The 17,356-nt window shown below is 48.9% G+C and overlaps 2 protein-coding genes across 2 annotated transcripts; one reads left to right on the top strand and one right to left on the bottom strand.

The window, feature by feature from the left end:
• Positions 1 to 171: 171 nt before the first annotated feature.
• On the bottom strand, positions 172 to 7,592 carry PDCD2 (programmed cell death 2). The gene is made up of 6 exons (XM_078864402.1): positions 7,587 to 7,592; positions 4,640 to 4,845; positions 3,181 to 3,733; positions 2,310 to 2,413; positions 1,551 to 1,664; positions 172 to 860 (listed from the first exon to the last, which is right to left on the bottom strand). The coding sequence occupies exons 2-6, from the start codon at positions 4,835 to 4,837 to the stop codon at positions 669 to 671; spliced, it is 1,161 nt and encodes a 386-aa protein (XP_078720528.1). The 5' UTR covers positions 4,838 to 4,845; positions 7,587 to 7,592; the 3' UTR covers positions 172 to 668.
• LOC144937119 (cdc42 homolog) lies at positions 6,723 to 17,353 on the top strand. Its single transcript, XM_078864403.1, has 4 exons — positions 6,723 to 7,871; positions 10,870 to 10,928; positions 12,600 to 12,788; positions 15,118 to 17,353. The coding sequence occupies exons 1-4, from the start codon at positions 7,502 to 7,504 to the stop codon at positions 15,430 to 15,432; spliced, it is 933 nt and encodes a 310-aa protein (XP_078720529.1). The 5' UTR covers positions 6,723 to 7,501; the 3' UTR covers positions 15,433 to 17,353.
• Positions 17,354 to 17,356: the final 3 nt, after the last annotated feature.

The raw sequence follows: 17,356 nt of genomic DNA, 5'->3' as shown, positions 1-17,356 counted from the left end.
TCTTAAGGAACTGAAGTGTACGAAGAAGCATCCAGCACATGGATCAAAACGTCAGACATGGTTAGCTGCAGATGTCCTGCCAAAAGTATAAAATAAGTTCTCAAGAAGAGTACACTGGTTGCTAGTGGACTTCCAAATACGTTTTTACAGATATTTATAACACTTCCACTATTCAAAGATCTTCTCATATGGGTGTGTGATGCGAATAACATTTTAAAATTATTTCAAGAATGTTTTTATTACTGTACAAAATAATTTACAGCAGACAATGCTCTATCATGGAGGAGCAATTTATAATTCATCGCGCCGGTTAGCTACAAACCCCACGACCCGAAATAGCTTCCCGCTCACGACCAATACAAGTGACTTAAATGAACCGCTCCAGGGCCTCCCCTGGCTCGACTCGGCCTTAAATGAGTACCTGGGGTCATCTATAAACATCGGCACTGGGGGATGACAAAGGTGGCTATACGTGGCATCACCCACCCTCTTAATGTGCCGAGCCGCCCTTCGTAGGCGTTACTCGCCAACAGCACTTTCCCGAACAGTCTTCAGGCTATGCGGGAGACATTTGTTTTTGTGACATCGCAGGACCGTGAGAGATGGCGACAGCTTGGGGGAAGAGTTCTTCACCCAGCAGTGGATTTACTGCACGTTTTAAACACTTGTCATTGGCGCTGCTGGCGTAGTCCCCCGGCGCTGTGCACAAAATCCTGCTTCCAGACGAACTCTGAAACGTACGCGTGGGGTCCGTCGCGCGGCGTGCAACTCCGTGAGCACGTGTACACCACCAAGGTGCCCCAGTCGATGCTCGCGCTCAGGCTGTCCACTTGCAGCTCGCTCAACAGCTGTGGCATCACCTGCAGGTGTGGTAGCAGCACGCACCCGATTTGGTAAACCGTGCCACCAGGTGGAGCCCCACGCAGAAGAAAGAAAAACTGTCAACATTTGTGCCGTGCAGCTCTGGCGCATTTCGGTTTGTGCCGCGTGTTGGAAGCTCCCAGGACATCATACCGAACAACAAGCGGTACACCAAAATGGCAAAATCTGCTCGGAAGCGAGCACAAAGTGGTGTGTGAGATGCCGGTGCTTTCCCTCAAATGCGTGGATTTCTCCCAGATGCTCCAATTTCCCCACATATACAACACTCATTAATGCAATTGAACATCCCAAAGCCGGACCCTGATAGAGTCTTGAGACTTGGTGAATAGTTCCTCAATAAGAGCATTATTATTGATAACCATTATAGTATTCCCTTGTTATTCGCGAGCGATACGTTCCGGAGATGCTCGTGAATAGGAACTTTCGCAGGTAATCATATTGCACAGGCAACTTCTGCAGTCGAGAAGTTCTATCTCATCACGTAATTTAACCTCTTTATCTCATCACTTTCTCTCGCGATGCAGTTGTGTAGAGTTCCTGATGCTATTCGCGGATAGCCAAAATCGTGGATAGCAAGTTCGTGAATAACGAGGGAATACCGTTTTTGATGAGTTGTAAAGAAATTTGCTTAGTAGTCGGGCTTCGCGAGTATCACGAGCGTTTTCTACCTGGAACTCGAAAGAGCGGGGACTTCCACAGGAGCAGGCTGGGATGTCCGAGGCTGTGGCCACGTGTTCACTGGACACCCACAGGGGCTGTCCTTCCCGGCTGTACCGCAGTACCTGTTGGCACAAATGTCAGTCAGATTTTCACATTGGACCATTAACATGCAGTTCAAAGCGTCCCTGCAAGGGATGTTAAACCTTTCCCGTTCTGATGACCTAGGTGTACGTCGGGAGTTTTTCTTCCGTACACGCATGTCATCGGAATGGAACCGGAAGAAAATAACTTTGTCGGTAACGAAGCTCCTACAAGGCCATGCGGGAGGGCGTGTGGTACAGTTTGGCACCAGCTATCAGTGCGGCCATGTCGCTAGTTCTTTGTGGTGAGTACAATCTCACTGCTGAATCCAAGAATCCAAGATTCAGCAGTGAAAGAGACCCATCCGGTAAAGGAGTAATGATGATGAAAATTAAAATAGATCGTTACGATGCACGCTTATCATGTAACTGCTTATATTGAAGCCGCGTCAACTTTAACTCGGTGGATGTTCATTCTCCACTTCGGCCCTCATAGTTTAGAACGCCCTTCCCCCACAGTCGATCAACAGATCGTGTGTGTTGGGGTAAAAGTGTGGGCGTGCTCCCACCCCTTCCAAGATGCATCCCAGAAACGTCTCGCTCACGTGACTTTTTTTCTTTTACTACAGGAGATGTTTTTTTCTAGGGCTGGTGCCAACAGTGAATTAGTGAGAGGGGCGAGCCGACCTGCTTGGGGTCGCGAGCGATCCTCTCCTTGAAGAGGCGGAAGGCGCGGTCGTCCGCGCTTTCCCTGCGCGCCACGGCCTCCAGCTGCTGCTCGTCAAACTCGCCTGCATCACGTGCAGCAGGGATAGAACCCTCATAGGTCAACGTGGAAACACCACAGCGATGTACTTGATGTATCATGCTCAATCCTGCTTAGCTGCAGCCATCATAGATTCTACATTCACCGTGGCAAATAACATGATTGTTGGATGGAATCGCGATAATTCATCTGTTTGCAACGGAGGGAAATTGTGAAATGCCTACGTCATTGTGACATTGGACCTTTAAGATGGAGCCCGCATCTTGCAGATTTTTTTGTAATACCAACACCTGTGGCTTTAAATCTTTTTTTTACTAAACTTAAAACGTGCAAAGGACAACCAGGTACAAGCCAGAGGTGGGACAAAGTCATTGTTATGCAAGTCCAAGTCGAGTCGCAAGTCATCAAATTCATGACTCGAGTCTGACTCGAGTCCAAGTCACATGACTCGAGTCCACATCTCATAGGTGGGACAAAGTCATTGTTATGCAAGTCCAAGTCGAGTCGCAAGTCATCAAATTCATGACTCGAGTCTGACTCGAGTCCAAGTCACATGACTCGAGTCCACACCTCTGGTACAAGCACAGATTAAGTATGCAGCTTCAAAACAATAGCTATTTGTTTTTTGTGTGCAGTCTTCCTTCTTTTAATCAGGTGTAGTATTATCAACAACTGGAAAGTCTCGCACAGTAAAAAAAAAAGACTTGCCAACGAGATTATTCAACGGGGCCAATTCAAAAGCATTTAATCGATTAAAGTCGATGTGTCTAACAAAAACCAGCAGGGACGCACTTTCCGTGGCCGCCTTCAACGCGCCTTGGCCTGCTGCGTCCGATGTAGCTTCCTCTTCCTTCTGCTCATCCTCCACCTCGTCGTCGTCATCATCATCCTCGGCCTCGGTTAAGATCTCCAACTCGGGAAAGAGGAAGCCGTGGTCGCGTTTGGGCGGCGTCTGCGGAGGCTCGGCCGCGTGGCCGCACTCGTGCTTGTGTCCGGCCTTCCAGTCCATTGCCTGGTGCCGCTTCCCGCAGTAGGCCGCTGTGTGGCACCGTGAGCAGGCCTTGGGGCCCGGGCCCCCGCACACGAGGCACAAACGATGGCTCCATGCTTCCCCCGCCTCCTCGGACTCTGCTGCTGCTGCTGCCTCCGCCGCTGTCGTGCCCGAGGAAGGATCGTCCGGGGGTGGATCAAAGGAGTAGAATGGGTTCCTGCGAGGCAGCTGGCAGCGCACCACCCGCAGGCAGCGCGGGTCGTGCAACTCGGCGTAGCACGTGGGGTCCCGGCAGCAGAACAGCAGCAGCGAGCGGTGGAAGCAGTCGTCGCGGTTAGGAAGAGGAGCGTACACCTGTGTGGGGGGGCAGGGGGGGGTCCCGAGATGGTGAGGGTTAGCGACGATACCTTGCCCGTAATATGGCCGTCACACTCTCTCACCGGCGCTGTCAATACAGCACCTGGTGCTGCTATCACTTAACATAAAGATGGATATGCACAGACCGCCCATTGGGACATCTCATGATGTGACACAGGTCACCATCATAGCATTCATATCAATGAACACCATGATAATTACACCTCGTGACATTACACACTGACCACTATCATGACGCTTCGTGATATCACACTGGCCACCACCACGATGTCCCGTGTCATTCATTGCACTGATCACCAAAATGGCACCGACATCACGCATGGACCACCACCATGGCGACTGTCACTCACTGACCGCCGTCATGGCGCATTAATGACGTCACATAGCGATCACCACCATGGCGCATCATGACGTCATGCAGCGAGCACCACCATGACACAATGTAGTGACCACAATGGCGCATCATGACGTAACGCCGTGACCACCACGGCTCATCATGACGTCACGCAGCGGCCACTACCATGGCACATCACGCCAAACTGACGACCGACATGGCACGTAATGACGTCACTCCGCGACGACCAACATGGCGCATCATGACGTCACTCCCCGACCACCAACATGGCGCATCATGACGTCACTCCGTGACCACCAACATGGCGCATCATGACGCCACTCTGCGACCACCAACATGGCACATCACGAGTTCACGACGCAATGCAAACGACCACCACCATAGCAGGCACGCCGTGCCCACCGCCATGGCGCTGCCGCACGTGTTCTGGCGCTGCCGCCGCCCACTCCCAACAGCACCCCCCCCCCCATACAAGCACCCCCACCACAAGCACCCCCCCCCCCCACCACGCTCATCCCCGCCCGCACCTGCAGCAGGAAGGCGCACGTGTTGGCGCACCGGCCGCACGCGAGCTGCTCGGCGAGGCCCGGCAGCGGGTCGCGGCCGAGCCACGCGGGGCGGCCTCCCACTTTGCTGGGGAAGTTGGCGGCGCGGAGACGCCACGAGGAGGACGGCGGCAGCGCGGCGAAGCCGAGTTCCACGGGGGCGCCGCGGGTAGCCGACATGGCGCGGGCTGCAGTCGGGGAGGAGGAGGGGGGGGAGGGGCGGGGGTGGGGGGGAATCGAGGGTCCGCGGTGAAGTGTCTCGGTGTTTTATCAGAAGCAGAGGAATTCCCCCCTGAAGCTTGTCAAGCTACGAGGTCCGACTCAGCGATTCTTTGTCCAGGAGGGAATTTTTAGTTTTCAGGTCAACTCCGGCGCGTACAGATGTTTCAATGCTGGCACACAAACACTGCCTGCTTGTTTGTTTGTCTGCGATGTGACTTTGTGGGATGAGAGTTGAGATGTATTAGGGGCACGGGGTGACCTATAAGGTCTGAATTGGTCCGTAATAAGGTAGGGCACTGATTAGGGGGTTGACAGATATGCATGTTGACCAATAGGATCCAATATAGACCAATCGGGTCCCATGTACAAAGCTGTCAACCCATCCGGTTTATATTCTTTGGGTATTTCGGTAAAGTCACGTAGATAGGTTCAAATTAATAAAAATAAAAACTACGTTTCGATGGAAACGTAGTTTCTTATTCATTTTTTATTAATTTCGGTAAAGTCACGGAGATAGGTTCAAATTAATAAAAATAAAAACTACGTTTCGATGGAAACGTAGTTTCTTATTCATTTTATTTTTTATTAATTTCGGTAAAGTCACGGAGATAGGTTCAAATTAATAAAAAATAAAAACTACGTTTCGATGGAAACGTAGTTTCTTATTCATTTTATTAATTTGAACCTATCTCCGTGACTTTACCGAAATACCCAAATAATATTAATTCCCGCAGTCACGAAAGCTTTAAGTCAAGGGCGGGGTCAAAACGTTGCAACAATACAAAATACACACGATAATAGTGCAAAGTATAACGAAGGTAAATACACCACTTTTAAAAATATACATCTTTCCAGTCAAGCCCACTAATCGTCACTTCGTGTTGACTGTGAGCGGGAAAAGCGATAACCCCTCCCCATGCCGCTCGCGTGCGTACTAGAATATTCAGAAGCAAGTCCACAAGTTTCTGGGTTTTTTCTCTAAAATTCTGCGCCGTTTGGAAGTTCCCCGACCACGTGCGCCGAGTGACGGAGAGGGGAGTTCCAAGGGACCGCGGTGAAGCGTCACGGCGCCGCCGTGTGTGTTCATTATACAGTATTATTAGACGATTATAAGAGTCTAGATTTGAAGCTTTCGTGACTGCAAGAATTCATACCCTTAGGTTTTTTTCGGTAAAGTCACGTAGGTAAAAAATAAAATTAAATAATAAAAATTATACAAATAATTAAATTAATAGAAATAATAATAGAAATAAAATACTTTTATTTCTATTATTATAAATAATAATAGAAATAAAAGTATTTATAAATAATAATAGAAGTAAAATAATAATAGAAAAAAAAATTGCGATTATAATAAATTTAAATAAAATACTTTTATTTTTATTATTTCTATTTTTATTTTTTACCTACGTGACTTTACCGAAAAAACTTAGGAGTATGTTTCGTGGGGGTTTGAACATACTTGTGAGGGTACAGGTAAAATATATGAACGGGAATTTTAAAAACAAATAGGACAGTTAATGGGGTCGTGAGCAGCGTTAATTGTATTAAAATATAGGCGACTTTGGTGATGACCTCCGAACTTGATGTGAACTAGAAGGCGATATTTGTGATTGTGCACCGCTGCCAACGCAGCAGCAGCATCATCACCAAACTTTAATGTTAATTAGACAATCGATAACGGGACGGGATTAGTTCATTGCAGAGAATGGGGGATCCAACGGCAAGTGCGGAGTTATGTAAAATATGCAGGGCGGGGTTATGTTAATCGTACGGGGCGTGTTTATGTTAATTATTGGAGGCGTGTTTATGTTAATTAATGGAGGCGTGGTTATGTTAATCTAGAGCAAGTCTGGATTGCGTCAATATATACGAGGCGGGTTTATGTTAATTAGGGGGTGTGTTATGCAAATTTATTTTGGGCGTGGTCACCACGCGCCAGAGTGACCCCCCCCCACTACCCGCTCCGCTCTCAGTGAGACGCGAAGTGGCCCATGCCGGGTCAGTCAGTCGCTCTGCGCGCACGATCCTCGCAACGTCAGCCGGCAAATCTCTCAACTACCCCCCAGCAAACTCCGCTGCTGTCAACGCAGGCGACGGACAATCCCACGTTGCTAATTTTTTGGGGGGGCCGTGGAAGAAGTTCCCAGCGGCATGTGCGCCGTCGAGTTTGCGTGGTCAGTGTTTAACGCGCCGTCGTCGGCTGCGGTTCGAGTCGCGTCGTCCGGACGATCATGAAGGAGGAGGGGGGTGAAGGGAATATCTGAAGGGTTCGGCTCAGTGAGAGGAACCAAGTCTGGGTTCTGTCACCAAACCTGGCCACGATCTCCGCGTTCCAATCAGGGGCTGGCGCGTTACCGTCACTTAGACTTTTATAATTTAAAAAAAAAATCGTCATCAATTCATCCTCATTAATTCAGCAGCAGCAGTGCAACTTATCGGCGTTAGTTTGAATAAACACCCGAGTTTTGACGTCAAACAACGAAGGCATCATCAGAAGGCATCAATCGACCAACAACTGCATCAGCTCCTGAAGCAAGGTCAGGAGGTGCAGCAGTGCCATTGTTTATCAGCAGCAAGGGAAGCTTTTAGAGACGTCACTGGTCTCTGGCAAAGACACCCATGCCACCTTACTCCGACTACAAGCTTCTGACCGAAACAGAAGCACCCCCCGTGCCGCCACGGCGGAGTCGTGGGTCAGCCTCACGGTCTGGTGGTGGTGGTGGTGCTGGTGGTGGTGCTGGTGGTGGGGGTGGTGCAGTGACAGGACCAGCAGCAGGGCTTCAGCATGGTGGAGCAGGAGTTGGTGGTGGTGCAGGACACCAGGGCATCACGGTGGCATCAGCCTCGACAAGTCCTGGCGGAGGAGAGAGGCGAGTTAAGTGCGTCCTGGTTGGAGACGGGGCCGTCGGAAAGACCAGCCTGGTCATCAGCTACACCACGAACGGGTATCCAACCGACTACGTGCCCACCGCCTTCGACAACTTCTCCGGTAACAGCAGCAGCGTGTGTGGGTAAACACAATCACGGTCGTTTATTTAGAGTGGAGGAATCCGATGAGCCGTGAAGCTCTTCTTTTTTTTCGCAGATGTCCCGGACAGAGCTGGAGCCCGCTACAGCGGTGGTTGTTTTTTGCTATTGTGGTGCAAGAATGGAAAATTCAGCAGACAATGATAACTGCTATAATTGTAGTTGTTATTCACCCCATGGGAATGTTTGGGTGGGTCCGAGTTGAGAGTTGGCGTCATGGCATGTTTTTTTTTCCCTTAACGAATAATCGGGTGTAAAATTTATTCGCTGTAAAAATTGCCGTACGGTGTTCCAATTTTCGCCGGTGTTTTTTGTTTTCTTGCCAAGAATTGGCAAGGAGAAAGTGTGGCTTTTGCATCAGATCAGTGCTCTTTCTGGTTGTGTGTTTGTGCGTCCCCCAAACCCAGGGAAAAAATCAAGGACTCCCGGACAGGGTAAAAAAACGTGCCAAAAATGGTTGGTCTTCTTGGTTCTTTCGGTAAAGTCACGTAGAAGGGAAATAATAAAATAATAAAAATAAAACATAATAAAATATCAATAAAAGTAAAAATGGTTGGATCACACTTTTTAGAAAATGTGTTATTTTTTCTTTAAAGTGTGCTTGCCAATGTTACTGTATTTCAGTGACATATGACCCACATTTGAGTGACATGTGTTAGAAGAGAGGATGCCTTCGTTACTCACCCTGTGAGTAAGTGTCATCTCGTGAGTAATTGTCACTCGCCCACTCCCCGCTGACCATTCCAGTCATTCAAGTTGGTGAGATCCTGAGTGGGTACCCTTTTACGGACCATCTACCATCTCCCGTGGGATGGTGATGGCCATCAGTCGCAGAAAACGCCTCGGTGATTTAATAGGGTGTCTGGGGAACTAGAGTGGTGTTGATGCCTCTCTGCTCTGGTTACTGCGTAGGTGGTTGTGCTGTACGACTCTCCAATGTCTCTTCGGGTTGCACTGCGTGGCATTCGACAACGTGTTCAATGTTTCCCTCCGCGCGCCGAAGAATCTCCCAGCATCGTGGGGCGAAACGTCGGACATCGTGCCGAACGACCCGCGCGCGCGACACAACCCAGAAACGCATCACTGAGCTGACCTCTGAGGGTTTTTTTAACTGTCGCGTGTTGTCGCCCGAAAAGCTGGGCAGCTATCGTAGCATATCGATGTCCGCCGGTGTGATGGGTGTTTTTTGCGATGCCTCATATCAGATGTGCAGCAACAAGGGTCAGCGTTTGGTTTCCAAACTTGTGACCCTTGTACTCGAGATGGCGGGGCGGGCGGGGGGGACGGAAAGCAGTCCCACTGAGCTGACCTGCCAACGGGTCATAACTCCCATTGGCGATCGCGTAGAGTGTTGAATTCAAAGTTTGACACACGAGCCGCTGTCCTGTTATTATTGGCTTGCGAGCGACTTGCCGTCTGTCTAAACTGGCACGACCTCGTGCGTTCAGTCACCCCCCCCCAACCAGAGACTGGGAGAGGGAGGGGGGGCAAGGAGAAAAGAACAACTTTGGAAGACATTGGGTCATAATTCTCATCCTCCAGATACAAAGTACATTGGCTCGATTGTCTCTCTGCTGTATAAGTATTTTTTGTGCCTGCGCTATTTCCACGTATCAAGTTGCACTCTGTTTTTTCCATTTGGTTCACTTGCTAATTTTTCTCCGTCCTGATACCCTTGGCTAGGGCATTCTCCCCTATTGCTCAGTCATGAACAGTTAAGCACATGACGCAGGAAACCATGCCGACGCATCGTGGTTTGCTGCTAATAAGGCAATGAATGGGTGATTGTAGTGTGGCAGTTTCCAGCTCTTGCTTGCTGAGTCTCCACGCTTGATTGGATTACAGTAATACACCAAACTGGTCACACGGCGCATTCACTCACAGGGTATTCGATGGCGACCTGCTTACGGCTCTCCGACAGCGCTGTCGCAAATTCAATAGATTTCTAACTTGATGTATAGCTGACTTTTAACTCTGGGTTAAGCAGTGGCGTTTATAGAAGCAGAATTGTGGTGGGAGGGGGGCGGTAGGGTTTAGGTGAGAGGGCAGAACGATGTATTATATGGTACACTATTACGTAGAACCGAAAGAAAATTGTGTGATATTGCCATTCGCTTTTATTGGCTACACGTGGTGTTGGGAATTTGCCAAAAACACATGGCACATCACTTAGCTCAGCACCCCTGGGTTATAACAATTTCCATCGCTTGACTTTTTTCTTTTTCAAAAGCAGTCTTAATGTAATGGAAGTGGGAGAAAATTAACACGTGAATCATGCCAAGTCTCATGCAAATGTAACGCAAGGACGTTCCATGCGCAGGTGGGGGGAAAAGCAGCGGTTGGGTTTACGTGTGCGTTGGTGGTTTGGTTGGAAAAATCCATTATGGAAGCATTGCGTATCGTGATTTCCACAACTCGCACACCGCACGCACTTGTAACATTAAATATTTGTTTTGTATTTTACCAGGTAAGGCCCACTGAGCTATGTAGCTCTTTTTCAGAAGCGACCTGGCTATCATAAATCTAAATTCCAAATATACAGCTAGGCGTCGGAGTCGGGATCGAACCCACGACTTCCTGTATACCAGGCGAGGGAGATAATACCTCGCCACCGTGACACCCGAAAACATAAACACATACTGGTGTAATGGTAACGGCACAAGGAGCCATGGAGAAGTCAGGGCCATACCGTGTGCGGCCTGCTGATTATATTACAAATAAGCGGCAGTGCCACGCGAGTTCACGAAAAGTGGCCCATGCCCTCCCGACGCCACTTGCGTGACTTCATCTCTCCCCGTGCGCGAGTGAGTGACGCGTGACAGAGTAGGCTCCTTCACGCGCGTCGATGTCAAGAAGGGGTCGTCCCGGGAGCCGTGTCGTGCCGCCCTTGCCACGATCCGTTCGGGTGATTTAAATTTCGGTGTTTGTGTTCCTGCCTCTGCCCCCACTTGCCCGTGCAGCTGTCGTAGCCGTGGACGGGAAGCCAGTGAGACTTCAGCTGTGCGACACTGCAGGCCAGGTGAGCGGTGGGACACTTTGCCCGTGCCTTGCCTCATCTCGGCAACAAAGTTTACAATTAAACGGCACATATCACGGGACCTTTTTTTGTTGTTGCCAGTATCAAAGTACAGTAGAACCACTCTTAATAGTCTTAGGTTTTTTCGGTAAAGTCACGTAGGAAAAGAAAGTAAAACTAAATAAATAATAAAGAAATAAAATATTTTTTTATTTCTATTCTTTTTTCTATTATTTTTTTAATAAGTAAATAAAAATTGCAAAAAAACTACAAGTAAAATACATTTGTATTTCTAAAATAATTTTTATTTCTATTATGTTTTCTATTATTGTTTATTTTATTTATTTTTCCTACGTGACTTTACCGAAAAAAGCTAAGAGTATGAATTCTTGCAGTCACGAAAGCTTCAAATCTAGAATCACTCTTAATAGTTTTTACCCTTTCTGGGAATAACACAGTAGATGTTAAGATGTCCACACACCAAATAAATACCTTTTGCAAGGCATCAAGTTTGCATTAACCACACGTACTTGTGGTGAACATGCAAACAAACATGCTCTGATAATATATGTGCATTGTCTTTAAAACTGATTGGCCTACACCAAAGACAGCTTTCATTATGGCCTTGCCTCACCAGTGTCAGACCAGAGAATGCCAAAATGCAAACGGTGCAAAGGCATTGCACGTATCAAAGCAATTATAGCTTGGGTTGAGCAGCTATATCATGGGACCTTTTATAATAAGAATCGGGGCTAAATTTCCACCTAGTTTTCCCGCGGTCAGCTACCAGGCACATATTTTTGTGGTATCTCGGTGGCTCAGCGGTGTCCGTGGAGGCCACTTGTCTACAACACAAGGGAAACAAACCATTTGTCTGGCACACACACTGCTGATGATTCCGGAGAAGTCAAAACCGGTCCAGAGCATTAGATGACAGACTAACATGGATTTTCTTGTATCTATATATACACGTACATTTTTCCTTTAAATAACTATTTTCCACGCCTATTGGAGTGAAGTGTCGCACGATGTGCATTGTGCTCCACGTTGTTTGTGGATGTTTCTTCAACGGAATACGAAGAACAGCAGCGCCGTTGATCAAACACACACCACAGGCTGCCCGAGTAAGGAGCGGCCACACTTCAGGAAAGTTGCAGGTCTCCTCCAAGCGAATTGATTCCTGGTGGTTCATTTGTTAGGTGATGAATAGAATCCCAGAAGTTAATTTCCCACTTCCTCACCGATAAGGAGGCGTTCCACTGTGAAGCACGATAATTGTATTAAAGCCTGCGCAACTGGCGGCTAACAACTCTGCACTGAGCCTGCTGTTTGTTCGTTACAGAATATTTCAGGGGTCGGCAAGCGTAATAACAAGAAGAGCCGTTCTTTTTTCCGAATTCGGTTAAAAAAACTCAACATTGCAAGAGCAGCAATGCAATGTGAATATTTTAAATGTCTGCCATTAGTGTAACAAACAGCATTTATGTCGCGTTACTGAAGGGAGCAAACGTAGAATTCAAAAAAACACCATAACCATTGTCCAGCGTGGTGTGGGTATCTCTTCGCTATATTTAAACGCCAGGGGGGGGGGGCGGGTTATTTGGTGGGGGGAGGCTGCCGGCCAGCTGCGACGAGCCTGACCTTGTGACCTCGTGTCGTGGCGCCCGTGGACAGGACGAGTTCGACCGCTTGAGGCCGCTCTGCTACCCGCACACGGACGTCTTCCTCCTCTGCTTCAGCGTCGTCTGCCCGGCGTCCTTTGCCAACGCGGCCGAGGTGTGGGTGCCTGAGATCCGGCGGCACGCGCCTCGTGCCCCCATCCTGCTCGTGGGGACCCAGTGCGACCTCCGTGACCGCGTTCAGGTTGGCAACCGCATGAGGAGGGGGGGGGGAGGCGGAGAGAGGGAGGTCGCTTCTTTTCTTATGCTGCTCCCACGGCCAAAAGTCTGGAATAGCCCTTCGTTTTGCATCTGTAGTCTTTTTGTTTAGACTCTCATTATAAAAGGCGTGCTGCAGTGGCGCCGTGCTTATCACACTGGACTTGCAATGCGGAGGTCGCCAGTTCAAGCCGCCGGCGTAGTTTGTTGAAAGGATGGTGCAAGTTTCTTAAATCCTCCCACCGCTGTCCGCCCAGCACTATAAATGGGTACAGCACAGTTAGTGGATCGGCATGCCACTTGTGATGGTGTAAAGTGTGGGTGTCCTCACCTCTTCGAAGATGTCTGGCCAGCCTTAAGTTGGCCAAAATATCCAATAGAGCAAGGCCCACGGGCCACTGGGGGCCCCTGGTGGCCTTTAGTGCGGCCCCTGACGTGCGGCCCCTGACAGTACACAACAACACGTGACAACAACCCCCTTGCAGGCGGGGTGTGGTGACCCCTCACACTGCTGATGTCTCATCAGTGAAAGTGGCCCCCCTCTGAAAAGGAGTGAAGCACACTGCTGTAGAGGAACCTCTAGTGGAAGCTCTTCCACCAGCAGTGGCATGAGCAAGCAATTGCCCGGCTGCACCTTTACCACTATTTTAAGCTGTAATACAACCCCCAAGTTCCTTTATGTAATTGATCTGATATGCTTACATTTTCGCGTGCTGTGTATTTTATTTGTGTTCGCCGTGTTATTGTTTCGTGCGGTGGGGAATTGATCGGCGATGTTTATGTGTGGCTGCCTCGACCGGCGAGCCGCTGGACGGCTTCAAGAGCCGTTCTGGTGAATGTCCGAACTTCGAGCAGCGAGCGATTGAAGCAGACAGCGCTGCAGTCGTAGTTTATTATTCCGAAACCCAGCCTCACAATGCGGAGCTGCCCCGACTCCGCAGACCGTGGGGGCTTTCTTTATCCGCCATGGCTAGTGCACTGAAAGACAAACCCGGTGACATGAGTTTCATTCCTAGCCGTGGCTAACATCGGTGGCGGAGTGATATCTGAACCGGTCCTGGATCTCCACTTCCCCCGTCACCAACACTCTTTGGACATTGTGATGAAGTGTGGATGGTCAGACAACCGTTAATGTGGGAGGCCTTCATGCAGGAGTGGATTGACAAAGGGCTGTATAGTCGTCATCGTACTTAAATATAAACATCGTGCTTATATATATGCATTGCCGGACTTTACATTACATACTGTATTCAATAATACAGTACTGGCGAAAGTAGTCATAATAATAAAGACATCTTCTTGGTTCTTTCGATAAAGTCACGTTGAAGGGAAGTAATAAAATTATAAAAATAAAACATAATAAAATAATTCTCACGACGTTTCGGCCACAACGCAAGCAGCCGTCCTCAGACTCTGTCTTATCGACAGACCTGGTCTTCACCTGAGGACGACTGCTTGCGTTGTGGCCGAAACGTCGTGAGAATTATTTTATTATGTTTTATTTTTATTATTTTATTACTTCCCTTCTACGTGACTTTACCGAAAGAACCAAGAAGATGAATCCCTGCAGTCACGAAAGCTTTAAATCGAAAAATAATAAAGACATTAAGCAACATAATAGCACGAATATATGTGTAAGTCGTTACCATAAAAGTCAACTGCAAACTACTTCACGAGAAAAAACAAAACCACTCCAGTGAACGGCGCTCCCATCGAATAATTTGACCCGGTTTTTTTGCTCAGAGCTGGGTAAATAATTGACTTCCAACACATATTACCGAAAGAGCTTTGGAAAGAAAAACAATCCGCCTGTAATAGGCAACTTGGTTGGGGGTGGCACCTCACTGCTGCCCAACACAATCCCTTGCTTACCGTACCGGAGAAAAACGCAGCTGGCCCAGCGAGTAGCGCGTTGTAACAGGTTTGTGGTTCGATCACAGCAGCCACCCTGGTTAATACTGAGGGTTGAAATATCCGTAAAAAAGCTATGCACCGTGGGCTTCGCAGCGAAAGTATATTTATGTATGTTGAACGTCTTTCGCCACCATACGTAACCAAGCATGGTAGTCAGAGGTGCGTTAAACAACCCACTGCCGTTATCCGAAGAAAGAGTAGGCCACATTACTTAATCGGGAAGCCGCATAACAACATCGCCCCTCTACTGGCAGACTCATGCCCAGCTTGCGTTCACCTTGTGCATCGCAGGGGTCCCCCTGCCGCGTGGCTCCACGGTGTACTGCCACGGGAGGCGAGGCTACGACGGTGACGGTGACGAACCCCCCGCTCCTGAGCTCACTTTGCTTTCACCGTTCCAGGTGCTCATCGGGCTGGCGAAACGCGGCGAGAGACCCGTGACGGAAGCGGAGGCGCGGCGGCTGGCGGAGCAGACGGGCGCGCGGGCCTACCTGGAGTGCTCAGCGCTCACGCAGAAGAATCTGAAGGAGGTGTTCGACGCCGCGATCCTCTCCGCGCTGGGACGCGCGCCCGACGCCGGCGGCAGGAGGCCCAGGCTGCAGTGGCGCGGAGACCCGGGGAGCGACGGCCGCCGCAAGAGGGCGAGGACGCTGGCGCCCGCTTGCCTGCGCAGCCTCTCCAAGGCTTGGTGGAAGAAGTACTCCTGCTTCGGATGACGACGACGATGAAGATGATGGAGGGCCGGGTGCTGCTGCAGCGGCGTCGCGAAGGTTCGGAGGAAAGTTCGAGCGCAAAACAAAGGAAAGAAACTCTCATCGAAATGCCTTTTCGCCTCTTTTTTTACAACACGTTCTTATTGCACAAGAATTGAATTCGGTCTAAGGTGACGTGATGGTGAGGCGACGCGCGTTTAATTTAAGTGTTCCGGTTTTATAATTGCGTTGAAGCAAGCGCTAAAACGTATGGAAGGGTATTGTACAAAAAAATGTTTAATTGCTGTTTTAGTGTTTAGAGGCTTTACCTGTCAAGGGTCATCACTGGTTGGTGGCCAAATGGTGAGGTTAAAGAAGTGATCTTCTTTCCACAGTATAAAAAGCCTTATGAAGACAATGAATATATGTGTATATACAGTATATTGTATATGAACTGTCGGTGTTCAATCGCCTGACTTGTACTGACTTCACTAACTGACTCGACGAGAGAGAACAGACTTGCGTGTATCTGTAACCCTCTTCATTAAGCTCGTTTAACTTTAGCAAATGGGAAACTAAACGTACAACTTCCACGAAATACTTAATCCCGACTCGTTGTTTTTTTTTCTGTTTAAACTGCAATATTACCTGAAATAATATTCAAAACACCGCTTGCTTTTGCAGGCGAAACATATTTAACTTTAATTTGTCGCTAACACACGGGCGCACGTGATGCGCGTGTATTTGAACATGCTTTATCAGTAGTTTACACGCGATAGCGAGACTCGCGTGAAGAAAGCTAATGCAAGTCGACTAAAATTGCGACCTGTGTCTTGTGCTAAGACACGCACCTATGTTATCATTATGCCTCATTGTACCTGCCACTTACTCCTACAGTGTTACGACTTTCTGTACGTCCTTGCGCATGTGCCTGTTTTTTTATGATTTCCCCCCTCCCGTTGCTGATTTCTGGATGTGGGAACAAACCTTTCGACGGACTGTGAAATCTCTGCACTTTCATTTCTCGGGGCGGTGGGGGTATGGAGGAGGAGGTGTTCATCCCCTTTTCGCTAATTTAGCTTTTGATTTTGACGTCGCCTCCAAGTTGCCGCTTCTTTTAATGAAGCCGGACACGAAACAGTAACACCACCGTGCACACACACACACTACACCGCGCACACACACTACACCGTGAACACACACACACTACACCGTGCACCCACACTACACCGTGAACACACACACACACACACTGCACCGTGCACACACACACACTGCACCGTACACACACACTACACCGTGCACACACACACTACACCGTGCACACACACTACACCGTGAACACACACACACACACTGCACCGTGCACACACACACACACTGCACCGTACACACACACTACACCGTGCACACACACACACTACACCGTGCACACACACACGCACCGTGCACACACACACACTGCACCGTGCACACACACACACTGCACCGTGCACACACACACTACACCGTTGACACACACACACTGCACCGCGCACACACACACACTACACCGTGCACACACACACACTACACCGTGAACACACACACACTGCACCGTGCACACACACACACACACTGGACCGTACACACACACTACACCGTGCGGACACACACTACACCGTGCACACACACACACTATATCGTGCACACACACACGCACCGTGCACACACACACTACACCGTGCACACACACACACTGCACCGTGCACACACACACATTGATCCACTCTTCACCCACGTGCCCCCTGACCCCGCCGTGTGCATGGTTCTATTAACCTGCGTCATTTCAGAGTGTGGGGGGGGGCGGATTTTAACATATTGCTCAACATTGCCGATGTTCATACGTACGTTGATTATCATTGAATACATCTGTAAAAGAATTTAACTTTATTAAAAACTTCCAAAT

Source organism: Lampetra fluviatilis, chromosome 18 (assembly GCF_964198595.1).
Source record: "Lampetra fluviatilis chromosome 18, kcLamFluv1.1, whole genome shotgun sequence".
Classification (NCBI taxonomy): Eukaryota; Metazoa; Chordata; class Hyperoartia; order Petromyzontiformes; family Petromyzontidae; genus Lampetra; species Lampetra fluviatilis.
Note: the sequence above shows the minus strand (reverse complement) of the source record. Positions and strands in the feature narration are given on the sequence as shown.

Coding starts and splice junctions, on each gene's coding strand:
- LOC144937119 (XM_078864403.1), top strand. CDS start 7,502: ATGCCACCTTACTCCGACTACAAGCTTCTGACCGAAACAGAAGCACCC. Junction 7,872..10,869: donor CGCCTTCGACAACTTCTCCG/GTAACAGCAGCA, acceptor TTGCCCGTGCAG/CTGTCGTAGCCGTGGACGGG. Junction 10,929..12,599: donor TGTGCGACACTGCAGGCCAG/GTGAGCGGTGGG, acceptor GCCCGTGGACAG/GACGAGTTCGACCGCTTGAG.
- PDCD2 (XM_078864402.1), bottom strand. CDS start 4,837: ATGTCGGCTACCCGCGGCGCCCCCGTGGAACTCGGCTTCGCCGCGCTG. Junction 2,414..3,180: donor GTTGAAGGCGGCCACGGAAA/GTGCGTCCCTGC, acceptor CACGTGATGCAG/GCGAGTTTGACGAGCAGCAG. Junction 1,665..2,309: donor TCGCTCGCGACCCCAAGCAG/GTCGGCTCGCCC, acceptor TTGTGCCAACAG/GTACTGCGGTACAGCCGGGA.